The 24,056-nt window shown below is 40.0% G+C and overlaps 1 protein-coding gene across 2 annotated transcripts; it reads right to left on the bottom strand.

The window, feature by feature from the left end:
- Positions 1 to 236: 236 nt before the first annotated feature.
- Positions 237 to 23,688, bottom strand: LOC106904920 (rho guanine nucleotide exchange factor 4-like). Of its 2 annotated transcripts, XR_015761616.1 has the most exons (12): positions 23,445 to 23,688; positions 23,065 to 23,265; positions 22,365 to 22,544; positions 22,014 to 22,246; positions 21,064 to 21,193; positions 20,822 to 20,953; positions 13,601 to 13,844; positions 12,925 to 13,002; positions 6,397 to 6,703; positions 1,782 to 1,961; positions 1,450 to 1,691; positions 237 to 1,361 (listed from the first exon to the last, which is right to left on the bottom strand). XR_015761616.1 is itself a non-coding variant. In XM_014969459.2 (9 exons), the coding sequence occupies exons 1-9, from the start codon at positions 23,634 to 23,636 to the stop codon at positions 6,549 to 6,551; spliced, it is 1,545 nt and encodes a 514-aa protein (XP_014824945.2). In that variant the 5' UTR covers positions 23,637 to 23,688; the 3' UTR covers positions 6,018 to 6,548. The 2 variants fall into 2 exon arrangements, 1 of the variants encoding a protein (XP_014824945.2); XM_014969459.2 differs by lacking the exons at positions 237 to 1,361; positions 1,450 to 1,691; positions 1,782 to 1,961 and having other exon boundaries at positions 6,018 to 6,703.
- Positions 23,689 to 24,056: the final 368 nt, after the last annotated feature.

Raw genomic sequence — 24,056 nt, 5'->3', positions numbered from 1 at the left:
TCTCCAACAAAGAACCGATTCTATCAAGAACTCACTGGAACCTGAATCACTTCAAGAACACAGTATCTCCTCTTTGGCTAAAGTCTACTTCTAAACAAGTAAGATCTTTCTGATTGTTTCAAAGATTAATTTTTTCTGATGACCTCGAACTCACCATTTTCCTTTGACTACTCTTCAGAAAACAGACGACCCCGGTAGCCCCTCCCAAGGACCAGACTCAGATTCTCACATTCTCATCATTGTTGAAATAAACTTTATTTATCTGATTATCTGTTCTCCTGGTGGTGTTCTGTATGTGGGTAAAGAAACTGGAACCCAACATGACATTTACAGTATCTTGCAAAAGGAATCTGACCTCTTAATATGCTCCATTTTCTCAGCTCTAATCCACAAACCTTGGTGTGTTTCATTTGGGCCATCTTTATGCAACAAGAAGCAATGCTAAAGTTGAAAATAGCTGTCACAGTGATCCAGATTCCACCTGACATGGCAATGCCACAATCTAGTCGACGATAACAGGAACAGCAAGCAGCCCAAAGAAGAATTTATTTGGGTTGAACTGACACAAAATGTCCTCCACTCCAAGGAAGGTCAGCTGCCTTGACCTTTTGACAAAACATTTTACACATGCTCAAAGCCAAAGTTTAAAACAAATGCAAAAGGAAAACATTCTGTACCATGGTTGGTCAACCGTCTTCTATCCAGGACCAGAAGGAAAAAATGGGGGGGTTATCAGCAGCACAAGACAAAACAAAAACTTTAATTGCAACAACACAATTTAAAGTCATACAAAGTTTGGTGAACTTTGGAGTACACAGACAAGAGCAATTACAACACTAAAACTTCAAACACTGAACTTTTTACACCACAGTCAAAGAAATTAAAATAACAATTTTAACTGATAAATTATTGAATAGAACATTGTCAACATAAGACTAAATTATTTCTCTTGGGGGGAGGTGAGCCAACCTCACCCATCCAGCTAAGATCATCCCCTGGCCTTCCAACCCTAAACGAGTGCTGCCCTCACCCCATGGTCCACGTAGCTCTCCTCTCCCAGCTTGATGCCTCTTGATTTTATTAGGAGAAATGGGTCTGCCAGGCCTGGGAACTTAACTAACAGACATTTGGTGTTGATGATTTTGGCAGAAAGGTTTATCGGTCAGCCAAAGATGGTGAGCTGCGGATGACTGTCACACAGGTGGACCTGAGAGTTTATGCAGAAGTCCTTGGTCCCCAGACTTGAAAAAGTAAATCTATCCATCTTGTCCCGCCTTCAGGGACCCCGCAAGCCGCCAGCCTCGGCAGCAATAGTGAATATTCCATGGTAGTCACATGCGATGGACCCCTTGATGAAAGTCCTGGTTGCAAAGAGTCATGTGGAAGAAGAAAAAAAAGTTATTTTAATTACAGAAGTGTCAGTTTCCAAAACAAGATCCAGGAACCCACCTCTTCTGCTGACAGTCTTCTTGCTCTCCGAAATGACAAGTCCCATTCACCTTTGGTCCTGGATGTGGCACATCAAGTCCTGGCTGGCTTTTGGGGTGTGGTGGATAGCGCTGTGCAGATCTCCAGGACCTCCTCTGCAGTGTTACAGTTCCCAGTTCAGTTGGACTTTGCAATGAAGCTCTCCATCTTCTACCGTCTCCGTTTAGCCAGGAGATAGAAACTACCCATGCATGCGGTTAGACCTGAATATAACATGCCCTGCATCAGAACCCGGTATGGTAGGGTCAGTAAGAGGAGGAAAAGAAAAAAAAAACTCAATCAGGTGGTCCCACCTTGTCTTAAACTGAATCAACTGCAACTTGTCAAAGAGGCTCCTTGTCAGGGCGGAATCTGGCCTCCACTTTCTTTTTAGGAGGCGACGCATCATTCAGAGTTATCCTAAAAGACTTCAGAAAAGTGCCCAGGTCTGTGTATCCCTCCACCTTTTGGGCCTCAGAGCGTTGTCTGTGGAGCTAAAGCAGAGAAATACATTAAAAACATCACCAAACACAAACATGGCTACCCCGAGATGAAATGCACACACCCTGCTCAGCTTTAGATCTCCGCTCTAAGGAACCACCAGGTGTCACTCCCTCCACAGCTTGAGCTTCCATAAAAGGGAAGCTGGAAGGATGGTGGCAAAGTGTCAATTTCTTGTGTGACCAGGTGTGTGCTGCGCCACTGTTTGCTGCCTGGGCCCTGCTATTAATGACGTTTTGGGGTTGCGTTACCTGGGGATGTGGTTACTCGATGCCACAGGGCTGCATCAGATCTACCACATCAAGGGTGACTTTAGAGTTGGTGTGGTAAACCAGAGAACGTGGGTTTATCTGATGCAGTTATATCACTGCTCCTGCTGTCTCTTTTGAATTTGATTTCCTTTTTTAGTCCGCCCAGTTTTAGATTATTTGTCTTGTCTTAGTGTTTGTGAGGGCAGGCTAAGATTGTTTTTCCCTATTTACTTTGTTTTGTTTTTGGGTTACTTTCTGAAAATGCACACCTTATTTGTGTAAAAAAAAATTTTGCTAATTGATTTTATACTGGCTGTTTATTGCATTTTGACGACGGGAGTCTTAACACCTGACAAACTATATACTGTTGAAATCAGCATGAGCTCCTCTTGCACCTAGATGCATTAAAACAAGCTTTGAAACAAGTTGGAGATCGGCAAAGAACCCGAACGGACAATCAGGCTTGGACTATATGGCTGCTGGACTTCCCCAGAGTGCATTACGGTTCCTTCTTTACTATATACTACAGCTGCATGCTGCCATTTTGATCACAGAGAACACGTGAGGCTACAGCTGAACCGTTGCAGCTAACACTGGGTAAGTCTTCTCCGGGCTCAGATTAGTCATAGCTTCTTTTGGCATCACTAAAAACCAAAATAGTAAAGGTAAAGAATAGAAGATAAAAGGTGGATTTAACTCAGCTTCAAACCAGATTCTGGTGTTCTTTTAGAAATAAAGGTTTAATTAACTTTAAATCAGACTAATTTCAATTCCTTATTCATCTTTTGAGAATAACAGGTTGATGGGGGTTCCTCAATATTTCTGTTTGAGACTTCACACATGATCTTGCACGAATACTCACAGAAGTCTCAATTTAACTCGATTTAACTCTGATTTTTATACCAGACACACAGCATGGCTTCATAAAAAATCTGATTTTTATGAAGCAGTTAGGGTTCTGTTCATAGCTTTGTCCAGCAGGGGGTATCAGAGGTTCTTAATGAGGTGTTTGAGGACCTTTTCTGAATCCAAGCAGCCAGATCGAACCATGTCACTTCCTTTTATCAGCACCTACTCACCTGCTAATGTCAATCTGGCCCAAGGTTATGAGAAAATTTTTTGTAGGATTCCAGTCTCTTGGTGGAAGGCTGACCGATAGGAGGGTCATACCTGCTTTCTGACCAAAGAGGAACCTGAGGGACCATCACGTTCATGCCAAAATCAGATCCCAGATGGAGCAGAGTGCAATTGGGCAGGGGCAATGCTTCAGACACCAAAAATGGCTGCTAAATCATTGTACCCACAAAGTTTATTTAGTCCCACCTGGCGGGGGCCCACAAACACAAAATTGTGTTTATTTAATTAGTTGCCCGGTTTGCAGAACCAGATTTGTGGGTCATACGGCAAATAAAATGCTGGCCCGACTGGTTTTGCACGAGTGAGATGTGTCCCGGAGGATGGTGAGGAAGGCCTATGGCTTGCTGAGCTCGCATTACATCCAGCACGACTGGGGCTCGGCGAGGGTCATGGTCCTGGAACAAAATCCGAACTGGACCAGGGGCCAGAGAACAAAGGCGGCCTTGCTTTGGATTGCCAACCTAGGCACATACTGACCTATGGGGCTGAACGTACAGTGTTTGCTTCTGTTTCGGGGGCTGGGAACAGGATGGCCTGTGTATTGCGAAGATGGTCTTTGACTATTTTTCATATTTCTTATTACGAAAAATAAACGGTTTTTCTAACTTCAACATCAGACCTATATGTTTATTTACAAACTGTATGTTGTCAAAAAAAAATTCTTGTCCATAGTTAGAGGACACAGATCCACCCCCCTCCTCCTCACCTTGGGCCCGGTGTCTGAAAAACATGGAGGCAGAGAAACTGAAAATCCTCATTATTAGGCTGGGTCATCATTAGACTGAAGGCAGCCAGACTAATTTATCTTGCAAAATTATTATATTTAGCTAAATATTGTTGTTGAGGGGCACTAAGAGGCTCCCTGACACACAACTTAAAAAAAACTAAAACTTGACAAAAAAAAATCAAAAAGGGCAAATAGGGCCATAAAGGATAAAAGGGGCAGGGGCTCAAGACCCCTCTGATCCCCCTCTGCATGTCCCTGTTCTAGTGGTTTGCAACTAGAACCAAGTCTAAATGTTGTGTTTCAGGAGAGTTGCAACTGAGAGGGCCAAAACAACTTTATCTCAGCAAAAGATCCAAAAAACTGAGAACTTTAAGTTTCAGTTCTGGATTCTAGTTTCAAACCACTAAAACTGTTCATCTTCATCATTCTGATGTGTTTAGACCAGTGCTTCTCAATTCCAGTCCTCACCGCCCCCTGCTCTGCATGGATGAGCCTCTATTCCAGAACAGCTGATTCAAATGATTGCATGACCATCAAGTACTGCAGAAGCCTGTTAATCACAAAAATATTCAATCCAGGTGTGTAGCAGAAGGAAAAAACTAAAACATGCAGGGCAGGGGGGGCTGAGGACCGGGATTGAGAAACACTGGTTTAGACCGTAAATTAGGTGGAACATAGAATACGAAGTTGAGAAACCTAAAAGTCTCTCTTTTGCACTTATTTCGCTGAGATAAAGTCGTTTTGGGCCTCTTGGTTGCAACTGTGATTAAGTAAAATATCAAATTGAATTTCAGACCACTGCACTTACAGTAACAGTGAATGCTGCTGCGTTGTTGCAGATGCTGCTCCCTGACTTGTTTTTAAGGTCTTTTAGTCATTTTATTGTTTTTGTAGACTTTGCTTTTGTTATCTATGTACTGATTGTTAATTCAGCCTTCTTTTTCAGTAAACTACATCCATCCTTTGCTTTGTTTTAGTGAAGACTATTAGCCTATGCCTTGTCTCCAGCAACTATTTGGAGCTGCTATGTGTGGCTTATACTAACCTGGATTGTGTCGTTTTTGGTTCATCACCATGACAGCACTGCTCCAGTACTTTGCCACAAAGCTTTTAAAGATCTGCTTACATATGCATGGGTTACCACCATCAGCTCAGCTTCTACACCACAATATGTTCCACCTGCACCGTCCAAAACACACCCATCGAGGCTCTCACCGGATCTTTTGCTGTGACATACCTAACTCCATTAAATATACCTGGTCTACTATTCATCGTCTACCGAGAAACATTGTGTTGAGCACAGTGTGTTTACCCTCCTGGCTCAGTCAGCTAACTTGGTTGTCAATCACAATAAAACCATCAACTTTGGTCTCTTCAACATTGACTTGCTCACTAGTATGGGGTATCTTGTGCAGGACATAATTTCTGACCGAATGTTAGATTTTCTGTGCTTAATCTAACAGTCGGCGATGTCTCATGATAATCTACCCGCGAGAAGTGGAGGGTGGCACCTGTAACTGTTCCTGTCATTCGTTTGAAGCAATTGTATGTCAGCTCTCTGGACCAACTCCCACTATTATTGCCACCTTGCACCACACCCCAAAGTATAATAAGGATTTTATTATTGAGCTTGTATTGTTTGGTTATATTTATGCATGTCAGATCACACTGTGTAAAATATAAAATGAAATAAAAATAAGAAATAGAATAGATGGTTTACTTTCAGTGATGTGGAGAGGTCAAGGATCAGACTGCTGGAATGTGTTGCTGGTGTTTTTGGTTATGCTGGGCATTTGACCTTAGACTGAAGTACTCTAATCTTCCTTGGGAAAGATTAGAATATTAGCACATCAGAAGAGAAAATTCAAATCCAAAACAACACACAAAGCCCACAGAATACTTAAAGCATGTAAAAAAAGACCCTATACATTAGCAAAGAGAAAACACAAGGAATTTTATTCTCCAACAAATTTCCCTCATTTTTTAAAGCAGACAGAATAAGCATGAATATGAAATTCTACCACACAATGAAAAGTCTGAAATTTTTGTTAAATTATAAAATAAAAGCACAGAGCAGTGGAAATAAACACAGTTTTGTTGCCAAGCAACATTTTCACAGAGGCAGTTTAGCCAGGAGACCCACAATAAGTTGCAGCAGTAAAATAGAATTAATACCAGTCAGTTTTTGTCTTAAGGAGCATAAGTACATTAGGCAAGAATTTATTGTCACTGTTTAACTCAAGGGTAACGAGGAGACCTTGTCATGTCTGATTGTTATCCAACCAATAAAGTGCTTTCAAAAGATGGTTTTACCTTTATTATAGTCCACTTTATCTATACAAGTCCACAAATCCCTCCAGGAAAGGTTATACATAGGAAAGAAAAGTGGAATGATTAAAAAGGCTCTATGGAGGCACGAACTCTTCTCTTTCTCACAACTTTGCTTCTCCTTTCTGGTTTGATTTTTATTTCTTGAAAGGTGTCAGTCTCCCAATGTTATGCCAGAAGGTGGTTTTGCGCTTGGGCTCGGCCAACATGAAGACCTGCTGCTGGGGGAGAGCAGTGGGCAAGGATGGATGTTTCTGACGCAGGAGGAAGTCGCAGTACGGCCTGGTCACTGCTGATAAGGAAATCAACACATAATGTGTGGCTCTTATGTGGGACAAAAATGCTACTGATACTGACAGTACACTTCAACTATAACTATATATATATATATATAAATAATATAACAAACAATTCATAATAAACAGTGAGTTTCACCTTCTCAAATAACTTTAGATAAAAACAATTCAAGTGTTATCCAATTTGCAATGATTTAGAGAAAGCAGACCCTTTCATTTGAAGATTGACAACTGGATGTTAGGCTCTTTGGGTTGTTTTGGTGTTTTGATTACTTATTTATAATTCCGTTAATATTGTGTTCATTAGTTTGAATTATTATTATTATTATTTTGGCTAGATCAGTCTTGTTCTGTTTTTTTGTTCAATCCTTTCTTATTGTGTCTAGTTATCCATAGTTATTCTAGTTTAATTCTGTTTCCTATGTTTAGTCTTGCTTTACTGTTACATTCATTTCCTAGTCCCCTTGGTGATCTCCTCACCCACGTGCCACTTTCTCTCTCTTTATCTTTCTCCTCATTCTGTCTTCTGCTCTCTCCCCTCATGTCTGCAATCGTCTTGCTAATCACCCCAGGTATTTTGTTCTAGGACAATCGCATTATTTAAACCCTTTTCCTGCTCACACTACTTGCTGGTTCCTCCAGTAAAATCTCGTCTAATCCTGCTTTGTCCATGTTTGCTTTTTGTTCCTTGTTCCTGTTTTTGTTTGGCTCTGGCTCCATGCATTCTCAGTGACTTTTATAAGCTATTAGTTTTATTCCTAAAACATTCAACATAATCCATGCTTCCAGCTCTTTCTGCATTTTGGTCCATCCACAACTCACCAGTCATGAGCCCTCATGTGCCTGCTGATTCCAACATATGTTCCTCCATACTGAGCAGCTCTCTGATGGTAGATGGCATGTCCGCCATCCACAGCTAAACTATAATGTTGTTTGGAGTTTTCAATGATGTAAATCACAAACTGATGAATGAATGCGGTCAGCTGTTAATCAAATGGTTTCAGTGCCGTACCCTGCTCAGTGCTGCTAGTACTACCCCTGAAGTAGGTATGGAAATCTGAGAGCAGCCAGGCAGAGCTGGGCTACCCTAACCAAGAAATCATTGCTGACATACATTTGTTATAAAAGTATTACTGATTGCACTTTAAAAATTAGGTAACTTTATGTTATTAAAGGTAAAGTTTAAACAGTAATGATTTCCTGGTTAATGTCAAGTTGTCATATCAAAGACATTTTGAATAAAGTCAACTTTGTATTAAAAGTGTCATAATTTACCGAATGACGCTTTATGACAACAGTCATAACTATTCATGAAGGCTTATTATACCCTATACCCTGTGTCATGTTTATGACAGTGTCATGTCAGTCTTATTCACCCCCTTCAAATAAAGTGTTACCGTTGAATCTTATAAATTTAAAATCAGTGCCTGTGATAGGCTGAACTATTTTGAAGTTTCTTGTTACTAATTAAACACTGACATTAAAGGTTTTGTTTAAACTATGAATTGAAACTAGCTTAAACGGACGTTCAAATGGGTTGCCATCTGCCAAGAGTTTATACCTTTTGTAGTAAAGTGCCTGCACTGCACATGGTAAAGAAAATGGATGACAATTTTGAAAATACAGTTCTGTTGTACCCTTTCTAAACTGTTGAGTGTTCTTTCTACCCTGTCACCCAGTGCGGTCTTAAAACACTTAATTTAGTAGCACTTAAAAATATGTCTTTGAATTAACGTAATTCAATCACAGAAAAGATTTCCACACAATTAAATAGCTTTCTTTCAGCATGAAGCATGTTTGTTGAGCTAACTTAATTTTTATGGGTTGGATCAACTTAAGTAGTGTGAAGGTACCACTGTAAAATAAGTTGGTTTCAACTAAATTTGCATTCATCTTAATCAAGTAAAGTCAATTATTTGGTCCAAAACATTGCAAATTATTTGGTCTGGCTCTGTTAAATTACATTGGGTCCAACTAAAGTACATGAGTTGAATCAACCTCAAAAGTTAAGTTGAGCCAACACATTTTCTTTAAATTGGAGTAACAGAATTACATAGTGCTGAAACAAAGTAAAGTAATCAGGTGGAAATCCTTTCCATGGTTTTTTTTTATGTTAATCCAGAGAGTTATTTTTTTCAGTGTATATGTATGGATAGATGTGTTCATACTTGGTATGTACTTATTTTATAAATTTATTCTTGGGTGCATCCCGTTAAAGAAAATCTACTGATTGGTATAAATTCATTTACAAGAGTTTCTTTTTATATATGTTCAATTGTGTGAGTATGCATATGTTTTTGTGTGTATGTATGTTTACATGTATGTATGCATAGATTCATCCAAGTGTTAATGTGTATTTGATCGACAATACACAAAAATGATTTTAAGTAAAAATCATTTTTCTAAAATCAATAAAATTATTTTATTTATTCATTTCAGACATGTCCAAATAAATCAAATGAACAATCAGGTATACAAATAGATTATCAATGCTGACCCTCCATCCATCCAGGACTTGCACAGGCCTAGGATCAGGAAATGAGCAGTTTAAATCTCTGCTGACCGCACACATTCTGGACACAAACCATGAAGACTTTTACACAAGTCAGTGCTATAAAGCAGTATTTAGAAAAGTCATCTGCTACAAAGGCACTTTGTTCCTCCAACCTATCTTTTGGACGTTAGAATTACTTACTGGTCCTCTGTCCACTTTGCCACCTTCTCTCTCCCTCTCCTCAGTCTGCCTCCTGCTTCTTCCACTTGCACCTGCATTCAGTTAGCTCATGAGCCCAGTTTCAGTGACTACTCGCTGGACCCTTCATCTACTCCCATCATTTCCTCATTTTGGCCTGTGTTCTCCTTGTGTCCCCCCTCGCTATTTTTCTATCCATTAATTTTTGGTTTTTAAGTTTTTGTTGCGGCTCCCTTTGATGTTCGTAAATTTGTTTCTCCATATTCTTTTATTGAATCTTCAAATTAACTGGTCATCTCTCTCTCATGCATTTAAGTCCTACAACAACCATCTACATATGGAGCTAAAACTGTCTCATAATTCACAAATGCACAAACTAAGATTCACAAATGCAAAAGATTCACAAATGCACAGAATAAGATCCACAAATGCACAGGACGAGATTCACACTTACGAGTTCCCTCTGGCCTGTGAGTTGTGCTGTGTGAATTCTGAGATTACCCTGACCTCTCAAAATTCACAGTCTTTTTTTAAATAAATGGTCTATCTGATTGGGTGATCAGCAACCAATCAGATAGCTTCCTTGTTTCAGCCAATCATATGAACAAAGTCCCACGGTAACTTATTTTTCAGCCAATCACATTAACCCATTCCAGCAGCGCTGTAGCCATGATGAAGGACCAACAGTTTAGTCCTCAGTCTGGCTTCTGACAGCGACAGAGGAGCGGTAAATAAAATATCTAACATATTAGCTATTTATCTCCATGTTATCGTTATTAATGTCAATCGATTTTATTGTGCAACTATCATCACAAGATGGCGATCTTCAGCACACCTAACTCCTATATTAGCGCATCAGCAGAGCTCTGGTGAGTATGCTATGCTACCGAACTATGCTAGCACTGCTGCATGCTAATAGCATCAGCCTGGTGTCTTTCTACATAGCTGAATTTATTCAAGATAATAGGCTGTGTATATTATGAATTCTTATAAAGCCCTGGTTCTTAAATGATAAATTATCACAGCAGTTTAATAATTCACTTAAGTCACACTTTCCAGAAACACAAAATTATGTTTTTATTTTATTTATCCTACAAGGCTCAACATGCTATCTGGGGTTATATTCTTTTTTCTCAGTGAGAGTTGGGCATTACTGATAATGTCAAAGACTCACAATCACTGCAGAGCAAAGACGAAACATCACCGGCTGACAATAAAACAGTAAAGGCAAGCTCCCGCTAACAATAAATGTAAAGTAATGCACATCAATGTGTATTTTCGAAATGGATACATATTTTTTGCATATTATGTTTTATATGATAAGTTAAAAAAGATCACTTTGTGTTTCTGGAAAGCGTGACTTAAGTGAATTATTACACTGCTATGATAATTTATCATTTAAGGACCAGGGTTTTATAAGGATTCATAATATACAAAGCCTATTATTATCTGGAATAAATTCAGCTATGTATAAAGATGCCAGCCTGATGCTATTAGCATGCAGAAGTGCTAGCATAGCTCGGTAGCATTAGCTTACTCACGAGAGCTCTGCTGATGCGCTAATATAGGAGTTAGGTGTGCTGAAGATCGCTAGCTTGTGATAATAGTGGCACAATTAAATCGACTGACATTAATAACGATAACATGGAGATAAATATTGAATACATTAGACATTTTACTTACCGCTCCTCTGTCGCTGCCAGAAGCCAGGCTGAGGACTAAACTGTTGGTGCTTCATCAAAGCTACAGCGCTGTTGGAATGGGTTAATGTGATTGGCTGAAAAATAGGTTACCCCAACTTGGGGTAACAAATTTTGAGACGTCAGGGGAGTCTGAAAATTCACACAGCGCAACTCACAGGCCAGAGGGAGCTCGTAAGTGTGAATCTCGTCATGTGCATTTGTGAACCTTTTGCATTTGTGGATCTTGTTCTGTGCATTTGTGAATTATGACAACTTATACCTGCTACAGCTGTGTTACATATTGGTTAGAGAACTGATCTGATCATATCTGTTTGGCTCACAAAATGGGAGTGGAAACATAAGTTAGCACCCCAAATTTTAATAATGCTCCATGTACTCTATTGTTCCCGTTAGAGGTGTGCCGATCGATCGGTCACCGATCATAATCGGGCCGATTTTCGTGAAAAAGTGCATGATCGGTGATCGGCAATCATTGTCTCTTTTACCGATACCGATCACCTACTTCTCATTTCGCATCCTGCCTGTGCAGCTGGTCTCCTCTTTCCTTCACTCTGCGCAAACGCGCAACAACAAATCCTAAGCGATGTGGAACTATAACGCACTGAGTGAATGGGGAAGTTTGCTGCGTGTTGCTGCGGAAAATTGAAGCACGTCAAAATGCATCAACACAACGAAGCTAATACGACATAAAAACAAAGCCATACTTGACGGAGTTTGGCTACATCGAGGCTCACTGCAGTAAAAAGACATACGGAGGATCAGATAGCAGGTAAAGCAGCGCACAGCTACAAACACTCACCCGGATTAGCATGACGGTCAGAAAGCTAAACAAATAACCCGCAAAATTATTTAAGTCTTCGAGCTGCGATGTAAGACGCTGGTTCTGCTCTCCTGTTGAACCGCTGCTACGCTACAGGTAGTAATATTTGACAGACGGAGCTTCGCTTCTGCTCCACCTGGTAGTGACTCTCACACCGAACCTCTGTTTAAAGCTGCAGCATCTAACTTAAAAAAAAAACATTTTACATACGTATTAAAACTTTCGCTGTCCTAACATGAGACAGATAATCTCTAAAAAAATAATCGATCTCCTCCCTGATCTGCATAATTACTCCGCTCAGTCAGAAACAGCCAATCAGAGCTAGCAGTAATCAGCTAGCCGCCATGCTATCAGGAAGTTTTCATTCAGTAACTCTGGATTGTTTATTGTAATGGAACCTGTTTTTGCCTTTGAATGTTAAGTTTTATACTTGAATTTTGTTGGCAATGTTGAGAGGTTTTATTTTGGCTCTTTGCATTATTTAGCCTCTTCAGAGCCTTCATATGTTATCAGTCTGTTAAAGATAGTATTATCAATAGCAGTACAATTTGCACAAAGCCTGTTTTGTTTAGTTTTCTTCTTGGAAAAAGTTATTAAAAACAAGTTTTTGTCTAAATTAAGGTGAATTCATGGTTCCTTTTTCCACATAATGTAACCTGTAGTGTTTATGATAAAAAAAAAAAAAAATAATAATAATAATTATGTGATCGGTATCGGTGTACCGGCCCTCATGGGTGATCGGTATCGGCAGGAAAAAACCTGATCGGCACATCCCTAGTTTCCGTACTTATATGAACACTCTACATGTTCGAATGTGTCAGAGTAGCAAAGCTTTTTCTCTTCACTCTTGGCTTTGTACTCAGTGCTACGTAAAAGGCAGCACTGAGTAACTACTAACACAATCTATCCAGTTGTAGTTTGAATATTCATACCCTCTGGGGGGCACCTAACCAGTGAAATGAAATGAAAATTAATAGTGTGTTAAAACTCCTAAATGCATACCTTTAGATTTCCCAGCTGGGTGGCTTTTGAAGGCATTCAGCATAGCTTGTTTCTTCTGGACTTCAGTAAGAGAGAAGCCTTAAAAGAAAAAAAAAAGGTTCCTGTAAGAAAGAAAATGTCCATGCTGAAGAACATATTTCTCACAGCTGTCTACATTCTAATTATCCATGAAAAATAGTTTCACACATTGTTTTATTGTGTTATTTTTAATCATATTAGATCAATCTGAAAGAATCGCACCATAACAATCCTCTGACAACTGGGCATCACTTTTTACAGCAGACACTTAAAACAAGGATAAAAAGTGTCTAATAATTCTATAGTAAATGCATTTAACTCAATAGTGACAATAATGAGAATAGTGAAGTAAAAGGAAAACGATGCCTGGTTTAAAACATTTTTGTCTCAGTAGAAATGCACCTGTTCTGTTTCTCAGAAGTTTGTTAGAGAACATCCAGCATCAAGAAACTCAGCAGAGTTTTCAGGGAGAACATTCTGTGAAAGGTTAAAGCGGGGTTAAGTTCTACAGCAATATTCCAAGATTTGAACATCTGACAGAGATGTGTTTTTTCAATTTTCCTTCAACTTCACAATTCCACATTACTTTTTATTTTATACATGGACCTCCAATTTCAAATCTCTTAGACAACATAAGCATTGACATAAACTATCAAACCTGTTTCACGATCATTATGGACCTGCTTCCTCTCATCAGCAAAAGCTCGAAGCCAACGTTGTTTCTGTTCTGGTTTTTTGGTACACAGGAGGTGGACTTCATTGCCACTCCTTGTCCAAAGCTTTAGTGCATTCTTTACGGTAATATTAAAATCTTTTTCTTTGCCATCTTCCAAATCTGTCACCTCCATTATATCCATATTCATACGCCCCTTGTAGTACAGTATGTCCCTGCGAAGAAGATCCTAAAATGACAAGAAAATGTTTAGAAATGGGAACATTATATAGCTCTGGGAAAAATTAAGACAACTTAAAATTATCAGTTTTTCTGATATTACTTTTCATAGATACATGCTTGAGTAAAATGAACAGTGTACTTTTATTCTCTGAACTACTGATATGTCGCCGAAATTCCAAGCAAAAAGTTAATATTTATTTACAGAAAATAAGAGACAGTCAAAATAACAAAATAACATCCATGTTTTCCAAAAACAAAAGATGTAGTGCTTTGAGACCTCAAATAATGCAAAGAAAACTATTTATATTCATTTAGAAACAAAAATACAAATGTTTTAAGAGTTCAGAAATCAATATTTGGTGGAATAACCATGAGGTTTACAATGGGGTTCAGTGCAGTGGACTCTTATTTTTTTCCAGAGCTGTATGTTCTTTCTTTTCATCAAAGCAACACGCTTAGTTTGGCCTTCTGTTTAGCTACCACACATTCCAGCAGGGGGGGAATTGGCTGAGCCACTGTAACTTCATGTTCTCTCTCTATATACTTTGCCTGACTTTCAGTATTTAACCCTGTCTCCGTAGCAGACAAAGTAATTGAATGAAATATTGCTGTGAATAGGGTGGTAGATAACTGCTGTCTACCACCCGATTGACTTGAAAACTGCCTCACAGCCTATAGGAGACAGCTATACTTGTCTCCTAAATAAACCACTAAAGAAGTTACTGTTATTAGCTCCTGGCTGTTTGCTGAATATAGAAAGTACACCTGGATCAGTGTGTGTCCTTCGTATTCTCAAACACCCAGTCGGTTGTGGCAGATGGTCACTCAAACATAAATAAAAGTAATTATATGGTATATGTGATTTACAAATACTTTACAACCTATATTCAATTGCATCAACTAAAAAGACAAGATATGTAATGTTCAAATAGATACACTTAATTGTTTTGTTTTTTTTAAATACTCTCTTATTTGGACTTTGATGCCTGCAGCACGAGCCAAAGAAGTTGGGACTTATCCTTGTTTAACATAATTTTCCTGTTTGCAAACTGAGGACACAAAGCTCTGTAGGTAGAATTCTTTCCCATTCTTACTTGATGTACAACTTCAGTTGCTCAACAGTCCAGGGTTTCTATTGTCATCATTTGCACTTAATTTCAATATGTAGAGACTCACACAGAGAAAAACAGTAGTTAGAAAGTTTTATTGGCCCAAAAGTTTGGTGCTCGGATACCGGCAGAAGACATGCGTGCTGAGAATCGCCGTGAGCTTGAGGCGAAGCTCAGGGTAGTCTTCCCCTGGGTCCAGACACTGGTGGTGGAGTGGAGCCTGGAGAGGAAGGAGCCTGGAGGGAGCCTGAAAGATGCCCTGGGAGGATGAGGATGGAGATGGAGAGGAGGTGGGTCGAAGTACGGCTGAAGCTGGAGGATCCGTGGTCGATTGGCCTTTTGAAGGAGCTCTTGCATGGTGATTGGCTGGGGCGGAGCGGCGATCCAGTGTTGGTTGGCTGAGGCGGAGGTGTGGTAATTGATGATGCCAGAAGGCTGAAGAGAGTATCACAGGTTGAATTTACGCCTAGGCTTCTTAATGCACCACACCATTTCAATGGGAGACAGGTCTGGACTTTTATCAAGGCACTCTAGTATCTGAACTTGTTACACGTCTCAGCTGGAAGTGGACAATTGTAACAAATGTTCTTTTTTTTTCCATCTGATGTCTCGCCGCTTCTCCTTTGTTCTCTGAAAAGATGAAGAGCTACAGTGAGAAAAAAAGAACGACCGCCGTCTTCTTCCCCAAACTCTCTCTTTATTACAAATTCTTGAAATCATGAAATCATGAACATTTCTTTGTGCAATCATGTCCTTGTGTCCTGTTGTTCTCAAACAACCACATAGCATTCACCTCAGTGAATAGCATCAGCTCCCACCAACTGTGACAGCATCAAAATGTCATATCAAAACAATTCACCAATCAATTTAAAGCTCACAGATTTACATTAAAAAACACCCATTTATCAAATGCAGCTAAATTTTAAGGGCATTAATTTCTGTGAGTTGTAATAATTATGAGAGAATTAATTATGTTCTTGGTTAAATAATTTAACATGGACATATGAAGATGATCAAATATACTTTAAGTTCTAATGGGCTTTGAATAATTATATAACTGACTGTGAAGTGGAATTGATTACACAGCAGGGGGAAAGTTGTAAGATCTATAACAAATATTTCCTTTAAACAGATAACAACACAACACAACGCATGTCAGGACACCATTGTTGGATCGGGGAGTGGAACGGAGCTTATTGATACATGTAGCTATCTTTAAAACGGCTGTTATATGACCGTTATAGCTACAATTTAGCTAACTGCGATCCCAGCAGAAATAACTCTTTTTTTAATGTTTAAGCACGTCTATGCATGTGATTACGAAATAAGATCCGAATTAACTTGTTACTTTACAGTTTAGAGGGGGGCGGTTTTCACTAGCTTCATATCACTAACCTATAAAGATGAGTGAGAAAAAAAAAAAACGACTGCCGTCTTCTTCCCCAAACTCTGTCTGAAGAGCAAGGGGGCGGGGCTCTTCACTTTAGGCCCCCTGGTAAAACGCTGTCTGAATTTTGGTTTCCTTTTTTTTTCCTTTCTCTCTTTTGATTTAAGAAGGTATTTTGGTCAATTTCAGTTTATAAAAAAACATATAATAAATTGCAATACTAATAATTTATTTGGTGGCTTATATTCTTAAACAGATTTTCTTGACTATCAACAAGTGATGATTAAATTCTCCCACTTTATGGTGTATCACACACTCCCCAACAAACAAAGGTGGCGCCTGACAGTCTCCAAAATAATTTGACTGAACATACATTTTGCAATACACTACAAAACAAAAAAATAGTGTTGTATGTTGCAGGTCACTCCAGGTGAGTATGCAGTGTATGATGTATGTTTTCCAGTAGATGGGTATGTAATGTATGATGTATGTGTGGTTCAGGTATTCAACTATCTTTCCCAGGTGTTCTATCTACAGTGTGTTGGACACATAACAGGTAGGTAAGGATAGGGGCTAATGGGTGGTAGTTGGATAGGATGGAAGTACGGGGAGGAGAAACACTGGTGCATACACTGCATTGGTTGGATTTCAACTGCATTCACAGTGGGTTGGAAAGCTGGTAAGCTGGTTGACCCAGAGTCAGATAAGTAAACGTATGTCTTGGCCGTCTTTCTCTTGTAGACTGTCTCAGGGGGACTGGATGTTCTGTGTCATGTGTAGAAGTACTGTCCTCTTGAGGGGCAGAATGCATGTCCTCCAGGAATGTGGGCTGAAGCTCCTCTACATGTTGTTCATTTCCACTGCTTGACCTCTGCCTTCCACTTCTGACACACTCTCCTTCCTGTCCAGGTTCGGTTGGGATTGCTTCCACCAAACTGGTTTCATTCTCTTCAGCTATTTCTTGGAAAGCATCGGTAGTATTTTGATCGGGTGGGTGAATGTTTGGTCTGGGTCTCTCCACAGGTACTCGAAGCCAGTAACGAGGTGCTTCCTCATCCTCCTCTTCGTCAGAGTCATCTGTGTTTGAGTGCAATACAGCATGTCTGGTCTGAAGGTCATTTGAACTATTTTTGGCTTTCCTTTGTGACTCTGTTGTACTTGTAATCGGGTTCTGGACCGGCTCTATAGGTAAGTCGTTTACTTGTAGCAGTAGGTTTTGGTGCAGAGTGCAAACTGGCCGACCTCCTCCCTCAGGGCTGACTTTGTAGACGGGGTTGTCACCCATCTGCTCTCTGACGTTGAAGATCTGCTGCTCCCAGTAGTTTCTCAGCTTTCCAGGGTCCCCTCGTTCACCGAGATTGCATACCAGGACTCTGTCCCCAGGCTGACGGACGACACCTCTGCTCTTCTTGTCATAGTATGTCTTTCCCTTTAAACTGGATTGTTGGCTGTTTGCATTGGCTATCTGATATCCCTCTGTCATTTTTCCAGCCCACCTCTCGACATATCCACTTGATTCTTTGATTTCGGTCTCCTGGTCTGTTATGAGGCCAAAGAGGATGTCAGCAGGGAGGTGAGGATGTCGATCATGCAACAGATAGTATGGTGAGAACCCTGTGGCCTCATGCTTTGTACAGTTGTAGACATGGAGCATATGAGGTAGGTGATCCTCCCAGTTCTCTTTCTCCCCCAGAGTCCGGAGCATCTGCAGTAAGGTACAATTTAGTCATTCGACCGGATTGCCCTGGGGGTGATATGGGGAGGTTCTTGAATGGGCCGCACCAGCTAATCATCTGAGATTTTTAAAGAGCTCATTCTCGAACTCCCAACCCTGGTCATGATGGAGTTTGGCCGGGTACCCAAATCTTGGGATGAAATAATTGAAGTCGGTCGGCTGCCGTCTTACCAGCCTTGTTCTTGGTGGGATAGGCTTGGGGAAACCTGGTAAAGTGGTCAATCATGACTAGGATGTACTCGTACCCATCCCTGCTGGCTTCCAAGTGAAGGAAATCGATGCATAGCAGCTCGAGGGGTGAAGTCGATGTAATACTTCCCATTGGAGCTCTTTCATTTATGATTTCTTCTGTTTGATGCAAGAGCATTTCCTGGTGATGTATTCCTCTATATCACTTTTCATGAAAGGCCAGTAGGATCGCTCCCTTGCCAAGCTCAGCACTTTTTCAACACCAACATGACTCATCTTGTTGTGGAGGTGAGTCAGAACTGTTTGTTTATATGTGGCGGGCAGAACCAGTTGCTCTCGACTCGCAGTCTCTGTAGAGCAGTTCATCCTCCAGGTATAATTTGCCCCACTCTCTCAGGAGCCTCCTTGTGTGTCCATCAACTTTATTTCTTTCATCCTCTGTTAGTGGTTTGTCTTGTTGTTTCAGCTCCACAACTTTCCCAATGACGGGGTCTTTCCTTTGTTCCCTCATCAGCTCATCGTGACTGACTGTCTGCAGACCCTCGAACTGGGGTTGGCTAGGATGTGATAAGTTGAGGGCTGCCACCCAGGCCACATCTCTCTGTTGAGCTCTCCGGCATCCTTCCCATGGAGCACAGTCTGTGTCCTCTGATAGTTCTTCAGAGCATTCAGCCATAAAGGTGTCTATATCCAGGGGCCATCGCGACAAGGTGTCAGCATCAATGGCAGTTTTACCTGGTCGGTATTTGATGTCGAAGTGGAAGTCAGCCAACTGCCCCACCCACCGGTGACCCGCTGCGTTAAGCTTGGGAGTGCTTAGGATGTATGTGAGTGGGTTGTTTGTGAAGACTAAAATGTGGGGCATAGAACAGATAATCACAAAACTTGTCACATTTCGCCCACTTCAATGCCAGGAATTTGAGTTTGCCACTGTGTAGGTGATAATTCTGTTCCACTGGCATCAGTGTGCGTGACCCATATCCAATCACCCTCATTTTTCCATCCTGGACTTGATGGAGAACCGCACCCAGGCCTTTTTGGGAGGCATCAGTGTGAAATGTGAAAGGGTGGTCGAAATCAGGGTATGCCAGCACTGGGGTTTTGGTCAGTCGGTCAATGAACTGCTCAAGGACCCGTTGATGTTCTTTGGTCCACTCTATTGGGGTTCGAGAGGACTGCTGGTGGCCTTTTGTTTTCCCCCACGGCAATTTAAGCTGAGAGGTGTCGGCCTTTGACTGAAGCAGGTCATACAGGGGCTTGGCTATACGTGAAAAATCCTGCACCTATGTTCTGTAATGGCTCAGGAACCTAAGCATTTGCCTGATGTCCCCAACTGTTTGTGGTGTCTTGTGTTTCAGTGCTTGTACTGCTTCAAGAGCTTTGGGGTCCATCCTTACTCCATCCGCCGACACCAATTGCAATACTAATAATTTATTTGGTGGCTTACATTCTTAAACAGATTTTCTTGACTATCAACAAGTGATGATTAAATTCTCCCACTTTATGGTGTATCGCACACTCTTTTATTATGAAGCCAGAATTTTGTAACACGTGCAGATTGTGGCTTCGCTTTGTCGTCCTAGAACTCCCTCAACTGCCATCCAACTGTTGGTTGGATGGCAAGCATGTTTTTCCAACCCTCAATGTACCTTTCAGCATTGATGGTGCCTTCACAGATGTGCAATGTACCTATACCATCAACACTAACATACTATGATCTTAGACATTTCCTTTTCTTTTCCTCCCTGACTGTGAGGACACAATGCCTATGTTTTCCAAAAACAACTTGAAGAGTGGACACATCAGCCCAGAGGAAACTTATACTCTAGTCATGACCCTCACTTGTTTCCAATTAGCCTATTCACCTGTGGAATATTCCAAACAAATATATTTTTTAGCATTCCTAAGCTTTCTTTCATTGCCCTGTCATAACTTTTTGGGAATGTGTTTCAGGCATAGGCATTCACAAATGAGTGAATATTTTTTGGGGGAAAAAAAGAAAAAAGTTTATCCACTTGAACATGAAATATCTTGTCTTTATAGTGAATTTCAATAAAATATCAGTTGAAAGCATTTACAAATAATCACATTTATTTTTTCCGCAATGTCTCAACTTCATTGGAATTGGAGTTGTAGTTGCTCAGCCATGACAACTGATTAAACAAAGCTGTCTATGAACTCTTGATCTAATTTTAAGGCCACATGAAATTTGAAGGTTGCTACTGACTCTGCAGAAGGTTGGTGACCTCTGTGTATGGTGTGCCTCATTAACTGCTTACCCTACTTTGTGATTTAATATGCCATTAATGTAATGCAATGAGTTGTTGTCCTACCTGGTTGCTTCTACTTTATTATGATACCGCTTTTTACTTGAATAGTTGACTTCTCAAAAGTCTTTGAAGACATTTTGCAACTGGTGGCATGGTACCATAGGAAAATAACTTTTGTTGAGCTCCTGGGAGCGAAAATTATATTTGATACTGGATTTTATACACACGAGGCCAAGAAAGCGATGTTCCTAATTTATTAATCATATGCTAAGAAAAAGTAAATTACAAAAGTACCTTCTTGCAATAAACCATTTGATGGTCGAAGAGAAAAAACATTCTCTGCTGGCTCTTAGTTTGTGGCTGGGATAGTTTACTTATCTCCCCAGAAAAGATAAGCTCAGAGCTTCTGACCAGAACATCTTCACCCTGCATGGATCAGAACAGACTTACACGGCTGCTAATCGCTTCTCATACCTGTCAGAGGTACACTTTACAGTATCATACAACAGATTTCAGAACAATCCATCACTTCAAACCTCCCAGTCTTCTATGGAACTCTGCCACTGGGCAATTTTGTCAATGTTCTCAAGGCGCCGTTTCCTCTCATTGATCATCCTGGCGACATTTTTCATGGCTTTTAAGGCTGCCTCCACATCCTTGTAGTCCCTAAAAGTCCAAGAGGAATGTAAAAAAAAAAAAAAAATTAGGAAACAGAACTGTGAAGTTAATAAAAAAGTACCTACTTAAAGGTCATTATTTCTGAAGACTCACCAGGAAAACACTGAATAATGACCATAGAGGGTTTCCACCAGGAAACTTGTTAAAACCAGTGGTAGGGACGCATAGGCAGTCCACCATATAGGCTAAAAGCCGTGAATAGTTTAACTGTTCTAAACAAGTTGGCAAGTTTACTTTGTGGGAGTGCAAAAATAAATTAAATGAGCTAAAATTGGAACCAGCTGTGTTGAAGCACAGAGACATCTAAAAGTTGCAGGAGACTGGTCCATGAGGATTTAAGTTTGAAACCACTGCACTGGGGAGAAACGTTGAAAACTATATTTCATGTTAATCCACTTCAATTTTCTAGTTCCCCAGAAAGTATCAGTGCAATTATAGAGAAATCAAAGTCAGCTAAAATCTATGTTGGTAGGTGAGAGCTGCACAAAAGGCATATGAAATATCAGCCCAATACGGTGCATCCCTAATAAATATCTCCCTCAAACACAAACAAATATTCTTCCATCGTACTCGGGTAATTTGGAGCAAGGACATTTTTCCAAAGGCATATATGAAGTACTGTGGAACAGGTCATATAAATAATTACTGTAAATATCAAGTGTAGCTATAGTGTATTTTAGTACAACATTAAGAAGCAAACTCCAATCTAAACTACAGGGTTTTTAGATTTTTCTGATGACACACATGAAAGTTAATGTTTGTGATGTAGAATATTGGCTCTTTGTAAACAGCAATTAAAGCCAGTCACCTGTGCTGAGGATTGGTGTATTTGAGGAGCTCAGCCAGCTGTAATGGATACTTGCAGATCTTCTGCACTGGAGTGAGTAGGAAGCCGTCTAAAGAAATATCAATCATCTTCTGCAGCAATCGACAGGCCTCAAAGAAATACACGTACTTGTTGACTTTCATCAGCTTGGAGAGTTGGACACAGGCGTTGGGGTGATTATTACAATACTCTGAATAAATCTGGAAATCTGTTTGCTGGACATCAAAACATGAAGATAAATGATTCAAGACAAATCTTAAATGCATATCCTAATGGAATAAGTCAAAAGAGATTTCAAGCTGCTTTCAAAGTAAATTAGAACATCTATCTTACATGTTCAAGAAAACAGCAGCCTATCTCACTAAGATGGGGCTGCCCCTTGTTGAATTCTTTCTCCAGGCCCTTCAGGAACTTTTTCTGGAATCTGTATATCTCTTCAATGTTTCCATAGATGGTTCTAATCTGCTCTTCAGTAAACATGTCTGTCCTCTTACGGCACTGTTTGATGTAACCCTGAGAAAAACATAAAAAGGATCAGAGATGGCTGGACTGGACTGAGCTTTTTGCTCTGAAAATTCAAAGTAAAAAACATAATCTGAGAACAGGAAGAAATAATTAAACTGCCTGACATGACAGCTCTCTAAATTTAAAGCCCATTCTCTCTATTGCTGAAACATACACTTGGCTTGTACTCTATTGCTATGACCCAGGAAGTTATGTCTATCCACAGGAAGTACCATTTTAAAAAGTGTTGGGTTTCATTTTATTCAGATTTTAGCATGTTAAATGATCTCTTTTCACTAATGACAGAGCTTTGTAGTATAAAAATAAACTAAACAAAAGCTTAGAAATAACGTACCTAGAATACATTTAAATTACTTAATATGATTAATTCTTTTAAATATAGAAACATATTTCAAAATAAGCAACAATGTAATTTGCATAATTGTAGAAATTAGTTATTATATAAAAAATGTAACTAGATGAAATGAGTGCAAATCCAGAAGTAATTAAAGTTGGTCTAGTTTCAGACCTCACAGATGTCTTTCAGGTGTGTGATGTAGTCTCGCTCTGTGGTCATGATCTCATTGATGACGTTGGCTCTCATCTGTTCTTTGCAGGGTAACCCGGGGCCTAATAACAAACCTAAATCCGTTCCATCCTCATCTCCACATTGGGACTCCTCCAGATGGGTTGAAAGTTGCTCCATAGGTTCATCCTGGTTCACACGCAGCTTAAGAGAATACAGTTATAAAATCCTTAATGGGCAAAATATATAACTTACCTTATATGTTTTTACTTGTATCAAACATGTTGAACAAACAATTGATATATCAGTAATAAGCCGAGACTCCATATGTGTTGGTTTTAGCAATCACAATGAAATGGTACTGCCAGCAGAGATCCCCTCACCCGTACAAAGCTAGCAGGAAACCAGCCCTCACTGTCCATGATGCGGCCCCACCACCACTCCTTGTTTGTGGCATCAATCACTTCGATGGCATCACCAGCCTTGAAGCCAAGTTCCTGGATGTCCATGGTAACATGGTCCCAAAGGCCCTCAGCATACACTACACTGCCATCACTGATCAGCTGCGGATTCATAACAGAAAAATTGTGATTATGTAGGAACTCATTCAATGAGACAAAACCACATGAAAACTGCTTGGTTCAATCAGACCAATAAAGCAAAAACGTAAAACAAAAACAGTCCAGAAGGATCTCTCTTCTGACCAGTGACTCTAAAACCAGCTAGCTGAAAAAGTTAAGGGGTACTCCCCACCTGTGAAATTATAAGTTAGTGGAAACTTTCCTTGCCTCAGATATTACAGAATTATCATAAATATGAGGACTTTATACTTCAGGGTCAATTACAAGTACTGAACTTAAACATGGTACATTATGCGAGCAGGATATAAAGTTACACACTATGTAACATTTATAAAGAAACAAAATTACATGTATTTGTTAAAACTGTGACTATGTTGTGACATAGTGACAAGGATTGTTTGCATCCCTAGTACT

This window comes from Poecilia mexicana, unplaced genomic scaffold, assembly GCF_051168715.1.
Source record: "Poecilia mexicana isolate PSO_F unplaced genomic scaffold, ASM5116871v1 scaffold_20, whole genome shotgun sequence".
NCBI classification, from domain to species: Eukaryota; Metazoa; Chordata; class Actinopteri; order Cyprinodontiformes; family Poeciliidae; genus Poecilia; species Poecilia mexicana.
This window is presented reverse-complemented; position numbering and strand designations above follow the sequence as displayed.

Bases quoted from the DNA above. Each gene is read 5' to 3' on its own strand.
- LOC106904920 (XM_014969459.2), bottom strand. From the start codon at position 23,636: ATGAATCCGCAGCTGATCAGTGATGGCAGTGTAGTGTATGCTGAGGGC. The intron at 21,194-22,013 runs GTGACTGGCTTT...TTGGACTTTTAG, and splicing joins TACACCAATCCTCAGCACAG to GGACTACAAGGATGTGGAGG. The intron at 13,003-13,600 runs GTTTGATAGTTT...TTTTCTTTTAAG, and splicing joins CCATAATGATCGTGAAACAG to GCTTCTCTCTTACTGAAGTC.